General features: G+C 39.3%; 1 protein-coding gene across 2 annotated transcripts; it reads left to right on the top strand.

Moving 5' to 3' along the window:
* The first annotated feature begins 7246 nt into the window (after positions 1-7246).
* Positions 7247-11234, top strand: nkl.4 (NK-lysin tandem duplicate 4). 2 transcript variants are annotated; one of them, XM_040137599.1, is made up of 5 exons: positions 7247-7938; positions 8040-8125; positions 9356-9433; positions 9868-10022; positions 10885-11234. In XM_040137599.1, the coding sequence occupies exons 1-5, from the start codon at positions 7890-7892 to the stop codon at positions 10919-10921; spliced, it is 405 nt and encodes a 134-aa protein (XP_039993533.1). In that variant the 5' UTR covers positions 7247-7889; the 3' UTR covers positions 10922-11234. The 2 variants fall into 2 exon arrangements, with proteins under 2 accessions (XP_039993533.1, XP_039993532.1); XM_040137598.1 differs by having other exon boundaries at positions 7251-7938; positions 10908-11234.

The raw sequence follows: 11234 nt of genomic DNA, 5'->3' as shown, positions 1-11234 counted from the left end.
ATTCCTTCTTTATCACAATAACTGAACATGGATATACTCTTCAGCATTTTCCCCCTGAAAGAATCTATAACAGGGATACACTGCGGTTACATTATATAAAAACATATAACAAATATTTCTCAATTTACTGATTCTTACATTAGTCAGAATGATTTATACTTTTCCGTCCTGGTTCTCTTTCCTCTCGTGCTCAGCAATTAGCTGTCGATAACAAGCTCAGCAGTCGCTCAAGTGGGCCCCCAAGAAATGATGCATATTGTGATATGATTCAGTTGGAAAAACAACTGGGGTGTGACACAGTTATTCAGTGTTTAAAGAACAGCAAGAAGGCTTTAAAAAGAGCGAAGCTGAGGGGAAGACGAAAAGAATGAGGATTTTGCTGAAATGCACAGAGATGGAGGAGGTTTGTATGTCATAGTTGCTTTGTCTCAGTTTTCACGTCAGTCCCAAACTCTTAATAACTCTGTACTTTAAAAAATCCCAAATTTTCTGGAAAACCAAAACAAATTTGACAAGCCAGGTAACACATCCCACAAAAAGGTTTAATGGGTATCAGGTGGGATTCTTTGTTAAGTTTTAAATGAATTCATTCTCAAATATACAGCAACTATGAAATCGTGCTGTCAAAAATATTTCCAGAGGGTTTGTACTCCATCATGAACATTTCCTTCGATTTAAAAAAAAATAAAATAAATAAATAAAAAGGCTCAAGCAGAGATGAGGAGCAGGCCAAAGAGGTCTGGTAAGCTCACTCCTCTCTAACTCCACAACCACAGATTTTTTTTTTTTTTTCCATTTTGAAACTTGTAGTCTTCAGACCCCAGTGATTTATTACTTGACTTCACACAGCTACACAGCTGGCTCTGGACCCACAAAAAGCTTTATACAGCAGTTTGTTCATGCATGCAGTAGCAGTCCTCAAGACCTGTAAACAGACTTGGATGTGTAAAATCCATGGAGTTCCCCTTAAATGAATTTACAAGGTTCCCACAAAATGTGCCCATATAACAGGCACTTTAATGAACTAATTGTAAAACTCCAAACAAAACCAAAAATGAAAAAAAAAAAATTGTATTACCAACCAAAATGTAGCTCTATTTGAGATTGACAAACCATTCTTGACCTTGTCAAGCTGAACTTTGACATCCACATGTACAAAAACACCTACAACTGCTCAGAACACTGGAAAGGTGGTATTGTGTGTCTGGACTATGTCACTACAAACAAACAAACAAAAAAATAAAATGTTCATCAATCTATCAATCGAGTTTGAACACCTGCAGTTCCATGACGACTTAGCAAACTTCATCTGCTGATAAACAATGTGTGCCGTCAAAAGTCAGAGAACAAAAGGAGTAAGTGGACCATGCGTGGGCAGCTGCACTGTTACATCCTGTTGTAAAAGGGAGTCATCAACACTCATTAGTCAGGGCAGTGTCATTGCAAGTAAGAAAATCCATGACTCAAAGAGTTAGACTGGTGAAATACGTGTGGGAACACAGCAATTTTTCAAAGTTAAACTTAGATTTGGTCTAGTCTCTGATATGTCTTCTGCTGTTTCCAGGACACTTTCAACTGACCCTGCCCACTTTCTCATCCACCCATCTCACAGTTGAGCGAGCCTTCCTGATTGACCCTCATTTGATCCACCCAGCCATCTGACCAGACAATCTGCACACCCTGGAGTCCACAATGAGCGAGACTGTCTCACTGCACATTCGGAAGGTTTCTGCAGCTCCATTAAGCAGCTGCTCACATGTTTAAATTGTCGCTGGAGGCGCAGCCTAACTATAGAGGTTGAGACGACCACAGACACTTTGCTATTTCAGCGTCTCCCCATTTTCCTGTTGTGTGTCTGTGTAATGACACACACCATCAGGCAGTCACTGCAGGAAGCCAGGAGGTCTCAATCACTTGACTTAAGCCCACCCCCCTTTGGTTTATTAGTTTGACAGCAACATCCGGTGATGATGCTGGAACTGTCCGGTGCAACAGCCCCTGGACCCGTGAAGATCAAATACTGGAAAATTTTAACACCGTTTAGAAGCATGTGACACCAGAGACACCTGTGACTCCGGCAATCATGCTTCCACACACACTGCAGACAAGAAAATATAAAGAGGCTATAGTTAAAGAACACTTACCAATTATTATTATTATCTTTTTTTATTCTTGTTTACTGAACAAAATATGAATAACAGCAGATCTACAGATCCACAGTGTGTTTAGATTATACAGTAAATCACATAATGAGTCCCAACCTTTTGTTTCCCTCTACCGTCCGAATTATGTCAGCAGGACTAGCGTAAAAATGTTACTTTCTGACTGTGTAAAAGATCTACTTAAAGCTGCACAACCTAATATTCCCACACGAACAATGGGTCAAATGACTACGTGTGATGTGCGAGGTGAAAATGGTCACCTGACCCTGCAGCCTCCCCTCAGCTCTGTGGGACTTTTTCGTGTCCTTCAGCTCAAAGATGATGATACGTGTGTTTGAGACAGACTTGAGACTTAAGACACATTTTGAATGGGAATGGTGGTCTTTTAGGGTTACACTGATAAAGTGGACATGCAGGACAATCAAGCTGGTATGCCCACACAAAAAAAGAGTGGCGCACAGTTCACATCTATGTATTTATAAAAACAGTGGTGAAATTAAATAGCGGCATCTAGCCATGCCTTTTAGTGTCTGTTGTTTCACAGTGCTTATCATGTTAGACACGAGATTCTGGCAGTACTCGTCTGGATTGTTCTGACATCAGATTACTATACCGAAAACGCCTCTGGTAAAAAGGTAATTACCTAAATGCAGTAGGGTTTTTTGGTTGTTGTTGTTTTTGCCCGTTTGCCCTTATGTAAGAGTGTACAAAGAGTGTTTAATGTGGGTTCCAAAAAGGTAGGAAAAAGCTGAGTAACAGTTGTGGTGGACTGTTTTGTTTTCAACAGCTGAACCCGTGAAAACCAATTTAAAAGTAGTGAACAAAAGCAGGAAAAAGTTCAGCTGAAAATGCACGTATTGATATTTATGGTGACACTGACTAGAACCATTCAGTAGCTGAAAAATAGCAAGCGGCATCTGATCAGCTTTTGGCAGACAAATACATTTTAGCACTGAAAGAGTTTAGATTTCTCTGTGAACTTTATCATGGTGTGAGTTCGGAGCGACCTTCTACTTCTCCAATTAAAGTTGATTGAATTTTCAGTAATTTTCTAGGGTCTTGTGGTTGGTTTGCTTTCATTTTCTTTCTTTGTAGAGCCAGAACTATTCAAAGTTCACTGTGTCCTCAAAGCACATCTGGGTAGAGTAACACCTACAGGCTAAGCTCGGCGGGTTTTACACATTAAGTAATTCATCTAGATGGAGTGTAGCTGACTTTATGTTGCAGTGCCGCTGAACACACTTCCACAAAGGACGAGAACAAATGATTTCATTCATCTCCATCTCTCTCCCCTCATTTCCTGTCAAATTGCTGTTGAAATAATGGCAAAAATACCTTAAAGAAATGACCAGAAAATCATTAGTCCCCAGTCGGAAGTGGAGTCAATCTTACTGTTAAGTAAAAGAAGGCAGCCTTCTCACGCCCACGGTGACCTTAAGAGGACAAAGATGAAACCAAAGTATTATTCAGTACAGATATTAGATCCTAGATAAAGTGTAATGAATAGAAACCAAATGTTAACTGGAAAGGAGGGAAAAAAAAGTCTAACCCGAACATAATTCTAATCCCGGTTTCCCACTGCACCTCTCTGGCAGAGCACCTGCATTTCTTTACACAAAGTAAACAAAACAAATCTGATCTGTTATGCACAAGAAGCTCACATCGGTCGCAAATGACTGCACCAGTGAGTCACTGAAATACCCCAGAGTCTTAACACATGTGCGGAGGAAGTCTTATGGTCAACTCAGGCCACTGCAGACCCTACAAAATACAAAGAATCAACTACATTCATTTTTCACTGTAATTCCAATCATGTAAAAAAACTGCATCCTTGTACTTCAGTTCTTATGAGAATCCTCCATTAACAATAATAATTCTCGTTTACTTTTTACACCTTCCACACGTACAAAACCGTGTAGATACCCGGAAAATGTCATATGGCCGCGTTGATTAGGATTTCTCTGGAAGTCCACACAAATGCACGAGTTGCGGTGTACTTGGAAGAAACTATCAAAAAGTGGATCATGTGGTATGGAGTTGTAAATAAGGTGAAATATTCTGGATCACATGGGTAATACACCGTACCAATTTACTTTTTTTCTCTGGCATTTCCCTGGTTTATTTAAAATAAAACATGCCTGCAGCTGTTTCTTTTAAAAAGCAGATTTTTTTTGCAAGTAAAACTCTTGTGGCAAGTAGGTTGCTGATACATGTGCTTGAAAAGCAAATAGCAGAAGCTAAAAAACAACAGAATAAAAGGCCACAGAGGAAGCAGCTGAAGACAACTCCGATGAAACAGCGACGACGACCTTGAGTCCTGCCATCAGCACCACTCTCCGCAAGTAAGAAAGTAAAGATTTCTTCCATTTTACTGTTAATTTGCAGGAAGTAAAGGAGAAAGACGGACTTTTCTTTCTTTTTTTTCAGCAGTTGTTCAGTCATGGAAGTCTCTTGAGGCCCAAACTGAAGGGGTGAGGGATTTCCCCTTCTAGTTAAAACGCTATGTGAGTGAAAGAGCAGAAAAGCATGAAGATGAGGTGAGAAAATATGACACTAAAACACTCCGGTGAATTTCAAGATAAAACATCAGCCCTCCTTGTTCATTTAGAGATGCTCTGTCAACATGCTTCTGTTTGACTGACTTATCAATATATTAGCTGATACGTTCATTAAAAGACACATGGACACTGGTATTTTGTGCTGTTTGGTCATATCAGGTTCCAGTAGAGCCTGCAAGTCCGTTGTGTCCAAAGTAAAGCAGACACTGGGCAGCGACAGTTCAAAGGTAATGAAATAGAAATATACTATAGAATAGTAAAGCATCAGATGCTCCTTAAAGAGATTCAACACTGAACTCTCACTGGGCTCTTATGTTCACATTTTTATATAATTAAAGTATTTCATAACCCTCGTGAGTCCAGGCTCATTTTGGTCATTTTTGTCTTTGTTCAGCACCATTTAAACTGTCCTTACCCAACATGCTATAAGTCTGACCTCTCATTTTGTCAATTTAACAAAGTATAAAGCTGCCAGGAACCAAAAGTATAGGAAAAATGACAAAGGTGTAAAAAAGTACAAATCTTTAGTGATAAATCCCTCAAGATATGGTTAACGAACAGGTTTACTATTTGTAATAACTATAAATAAATTTAATAAATTTAACTATAAATAAGACATGGTCAGCGTGTTCACCAGTGAATAGACAGACTCCAAAGTTCCCCTTGACTTTGCTGGAGTGCCCACAAGTGTCTGCCTGTGGAAGGTCATTTGGTGGCTTTTGCAGAAAAAGGTAAAGACAAATAACAAATTTTGGGGGAATTATAAAAAAAGTTTGGGCTTTGAGCTGAACAAAATAAGGGAGTGTATCTTCAAGTTATTATAAGTATCACGGCTCTACAGCCGTGGTTCCTGACCATGGAGTCCTAAGATAAATCTGAGGGGTCTTGAGATGATTTAGAAAAAAAAAAAATCTGTCTAGCAAAATCATGCTTATTTTCTACAGCTGTTTACTTGTAAAACACTAGATACTTTCAAAATCATCCTGTTTTTGCTTGAACTGTGCACAGTTCACTGATGACCCGTGATGAGGGGTCTCAAGTAGATATACAGTAGTTTTATTACAAGGGGTCCCAAATGTCATGACCAGCTCAAAGGGCCATGGAAACGAGACGGGAGAGACGGCAAGACACGCACAATGAACAAATAAACGTTAATTAAGTTGCAACGAGACTGAATGTGGATGCCAGTAAGGTCGGTGGTGTCGGTGAGTGGATGCGTGGGTATGGAGAGTGGGTGAATGTTTGTAGGAAGAATTAGGGGACCCAAACGAAGCGCAGAGAGAGAGTTCCCCCTTTTATAGTGGCTTGGAGCATTGGGTCCAGGTGCTCAAGCCAAAACGGTACGGAAACGCTCCTCTGAAGGAATGATGCTAGACACAGACACGGGTTACTCTTTCTCTAAAAGATTTTAGTTTGAAATTTATTAATTATTCATACTAGCTGCTGTGCAAATTAACACATTCACATTTTTTGGTGATTAGAGGGTGTAGGTGGAGTGTTATGCAGAATTAAAATGGGATCCATTATAAACATTTCATAGATGAATTAGGAATCCTGATCTCTCTTTATTTTCACTGCAGTAGCACAGACTGACCATTTCTTACATGAAAGACAAGCTGTATGTCATATATACAGTATATACGGAGTTACTCTATAAATGTTTATTCTCATGATTTGGAGATATTTGTACGTTGTTGTTGATACTATATTGAATTAGACCAATGTCACCATTAATGAATGAAAAAGGTTTCCACTTCAAGTGCTTCTTGTCCAACGTTTTTAATTGTGTATGTTTTTTATTGAAGAAAAAAACTGGGCTGCTGCTGAACAAAGCCTGCAATAGATTTAAAAGGAGAGTCATCGTGTCGGCCTGCAAGAACATCATCAGGAAGTTCAAAGACAAACTTATTGACGCCATAGCCAACCGTGGGTCTCCCAGGACCACATGTGTGAAACGGAAATGCACCCGTCTAAGACATCACACATAATGCATCTCTCCTACACAACGGACTGAAGTGTACTCGTAAGGTTTCAGCTGTTTGATTTTGATAATAAAATCCCTCTGTGCATATTGTCTTGTTTTTGCCTTTGCAAAAAAAGTAAATACGCTGACTGTCGGACCTCTCTCATATTCAACAGTAAATAAAAGCTGAGAAAGATTAATTTGTCACCATCTGCTCCTCTGTACCCCTCAGCCCATCTCCTGCCACGCAACAGGTTCTGCCCCTCAAATCTGCCATTCTCCTTCGCCCACAAGATGTCCCCAGACGTCTTGCTTGTTCCACTTGTTCACCTGTTTTCTATTTGTAATTGCCAAAGTGTCCCTTCCCACCCCCACACCTGATACCAGTTTTCTCATCTCCCAGTCTGACTTTGTCACTAGTCCTTTGTCAGATTTTCTGCTCATGTTTCTGTTCCTGCTACCGGAGTTTATTTCCCTGTTGCCTCTGCGTGGATTCCTGCCTGCCATCTTGTCCACCTCTTTGACTGTGGGCTTGTTTTCATTTATTAAAAGTTACTCCACTGCACTGTGTTCTGCGTTAGGTCCTTTGCTGTGCTGTTATCAGCAATGAAACTAAAATTACTACATTTGTAACAAATACATATCAGTGAACTGATACCACATGTCATTTTAATACTTAACATGTTAAGTAATGAGCTTTAGAAGTGCTGGTAGTAGGACTTTTCTCACGTTTTGGACAGTGCCAGGCTAGCTGTTTCCAGTCTTTATGCTAAGCTAAGCTAAGCTAACTGTCTGCTGGCTTCAGCTTCTTACTCAGTTTATAGACATGAGATTGGTATCCATCTTTTCATCTAACTCTCAGCAAAGAAAGCAATAAAAGTATATCTCAAAATGACAAACAATTTTTTTAAACCAAGGTCCACTTATTAGAATTCTTCTGGAACTTTCAGCCAAAACCCATGTCCTTCATCATCAGATGGAGTTTGCTTGCTATCATTGAGATGGTTCAGATGTCATCACTTAAAAATGGCTTCCACAAAACCATCTGAGTGAAACAGTGGTGACCAGTCATTTGTTGTGCAGTGGAGGTTTGTAGTAGTGTTGCTGTAAAACCACACACCTCTGTCATATATAAAGGGTGGGTTGTCAGCAGACACACTCACATGAAGAGATTAGAGATTCACTGCTCACTGCTCACTGTCAGCAATGGAAATGTCCTCAGTCCTCCTCGTGTGCATCTTGGTGACATGTTCAGGTGTCCTGCTGTGTTTTGTTTGCCATTTTCCATGTTGTCCATTGTAGATCATTGTCTTTGTTATGTAAAGCATACTTAAACATTTTTTTATCCTTTCACAGTCTGGACAGTCCATGGGAGATGCGTTGAGATTAACACTGATGATCAGTTGGAGGGGGATGTGGACCTCTCCGTGGACGCCAGAAAGGTAATATTGCTGCTTTACAAAATTTAGGTCGCACACAAAGTGACATGAATTTTTTTAAGGCACCCCCGGTCAAAAATTGTTAATGTGAATAGTTAAGTAAAAAGATTAACTAATCTCCAAAAGGCATAAAGTTAAATTTGAAACATTCTTTTCAACATTTTAAGTAAGATTAGCGTATTATTTATATTTTTGTACAGTTCTAGAGTGAGAAAAGGAAAGGAGCACCATACAAAAGTTTGGGTACCCCAAGAGATTTGATTTCTCAGATAACTTACCAAGGTTTCAGACATTAATTATCTTGTAAGGGCTATGGTTTGTTTACAATCATCGTTTGGAAAGGTCAAGTGATGCAAACTTTAAAGCTTTATAAGTAGGCTGACTCCCCATATCTTGTCAGCAGCGATGGGCCCCTCTAAGCAGCTGCCTGGCACTCTGAAAATTAAAATAATTGATGCCCACAAAGCAGGAGAAGGCTATAGCGTTTTCAGGTACCCGTTTCCTCAGTTCGTAATGTAATTAAGGCGGAGGTCAAGTTGAGCCTGGAAGTCTGGAAGATCGAGTAAACTTTCAGAGAGAACTGCGCGTAGGATTGTTAGAAAGGCAAATCAAAACCCCTGTTTGACTGAAAAAGTCCTTAAGGAAGATTTAGCAGACTCTGAAGTGGTGATACACTGTTCTACTGGGTAGCAACAACTGCACCAATATGACCTTCATGGAAGAGTCATCAGAATAAAATCTTTCCTGTGTCCTCACCACAAAATGAAATGAAATTTTCAAGTACAGTAGGTTTTGACCCTTCGAATTTTGACCCTGTCTTTAAACCTGTCCTCTGATTGGACCAATCAGATTTAGGGTTAAACTGGGTTATAATTCATACTTGTAACTTCAGTGTCCCACACAGTGTGAGAACTTTGCGTGCTGAGTTTTCTGCTTTGTGTCTGTCCACAGATGTTCACAAAAGTACTTTGTTTTTCAGTTGCTTTGTATAACCTCGCCACTGATATCATGCGTACCACAAGCCAAAAGGCTGGGAACTGCCGGTTTAATCTTGAACAATACGTGGCATTTTAGAAGCTTATCATATATTTTTTGTGTAAAATCCTGTGTTAGAAACCAAGTTTTAGTTGTTTATATGTTTCTTACTTAACATTTTTCCCATCACATAAAGTATCATTTTTATGACTCATTCCTTTGCTTAGTATTAAAACCATGAGTCACTTTCATTTGCAGTTTCCAGGTCTGTGTTGGGCGTGCAAGTGGGCTTTAAACAAGGTGAAGAGAGTCATTGGACCAAACACCACCTCAGAGGTAAAGTAAAGTGTCTAAGAGCCTGAACAGGATGATGTGAAGCATCTTGGAAGGAGCAATAATGTATTCTGTGAGTGCTACGCGAAGGCAACTGGACTTGCTTGAAGTTCTTGAAGACGTTTCGCCTCTCATCCGAAAGGCTTCTTCAGCTCTAACCGACTAGTGGGGAGTTCCAGGTAAATATCCTCTGGTGAGGGTCAACAACTCAAGTGACCTCAACAACTCACTATTGTTGCTAATATTACCAGAGGATATTTACCTGGAACTCCCCACTAGTCGGTTAGAACTGAAGAAGCCTTTCGCATGAGAGGCGAAACGTCTTCAAGAATTTCACGCAAGTCCAGTTGCCTTTTGCTTAGCACTTACAGAATACCATGACCTGGATGACTGAGAATCTTCACAGACGAGCAATAATGTAATCTTTACTGTTACAGAGCGTGAAGGCAAAGTTGCAGGTGATCTGCAATGAAATTGGCCTCTTAAAAGATCTGTGCCGCAAATTTGTGAGTAAACACCTTGGAGAATTAATCGAGGAGGTCACAACCACTGATGATGTGAGGACGATCTGTGTGAACACCAGAGCCTGCAAGTGAGTTAACAGCCCACGATTATAGTGTCCAACTGACTTAAACCACATGGATACACTGCTCTGAAGCTTTTGACCAATACTTAATCTAAAATAATGTATCTTCAGAGTCCTTCTACAATATGTATTATTACCTCTGCCAATGAGGTTATGTTTTCGCCCATGTTGGTTTGTTTGTCTGCAGGATTACACTAGAAGTACTGAACCAATTCGCACCAGACTTGGTGGAGGGATTCTAGGGAAGGACCCGTTAAATTTTTGGGACAGATCCAGATCGTTTACTATAAATTCAAATTTTCTTTCTCTGAAGTCTGGTTTATGTTGTTTGACATTGGCCTTGGAGGAGGTCTGCGCACTCTGAGTGCAATTCTAGTTCACATTGTAGCAACTCTTAAGGGATAAATGCTCCTTTTTACTCATACTTTACTTGAGCATTTCAATTTTATGCTACTTTATGCGTCAAGTCTACTACATTTCTGAGGGAAATATTTTACTTTTTACTCAAATTCACTTATTTGACAGCTATGCTTTTAAGATTAAAATTTTACATGCAGAACATATGATCAGTTTAGTACATATGATCGCCACTAAATTAGCTCCACCTAAACCAACTACAACATTAAGATACAATTTAAATATTAATATATCAATAATAATCATGAGAATTATCCAATGGTATATTAGTAAAGCACTGATAGGAGACATCCTGCATGATGAGTAATCATACTTTTGATACTTTAAGCTCATTTTGTCAATACTTTTTAATGCAGGAATTTTATTTGTATTTTTATAGTGTTATTTCTACTTTATTAGTAATGATTTTGTTACTACTTCCACCACTGATACATATTTTGCTCTCTCTCAGTATTTCTGATGTTCTCTCTTTAGACCAAAGGAGCTGATGGACCCGCTCGTTTATCCAGGAGACGAAGATTCATCAACTGAATTTAATGAATTTCCCTGACTTTGTATGCATGAATAAAAATCAAGCCACATTTAATTCGTAAGAAAAAAACATGAACCATGGGTGTATTGTGGTAGTGAGTGACCGGCCACACACTCAGAGATTTAAAATAGCATGATCAAAGATCATTAAGCTTTCTTTTTGTTATTGCATTTACTTTGTGTTGCATTTTTTCTTGTACCATTATTTAGCTTGCAATGCTTTTAATGTTAATTTCCACTTCTGTGTCTGTACACAGTTGATTCCAATAA

Source organism: Xiphias gladius, chromosome 10 (genome assembly GCF_016859285.1).
Source record: "Xiphias gladius isolate SHS-SW01 ecotype Sanya breed wild chromosome 10, ASM1685928v1, whole genome shotgun sequence".
Classification (NCBI taxonomy): domain Eukaryota; kingdom Metazoa; phylum Chordata; class Actinopteri; order Istiophoriformes; family Xiphiidae; genus Xiphias; species Xiphias gladius.
The sequence above is the reverse complement of the archived record's forward strand: the minus strand, read 5'-3'. Positions and strand labels throughout refer to the sequence as shown.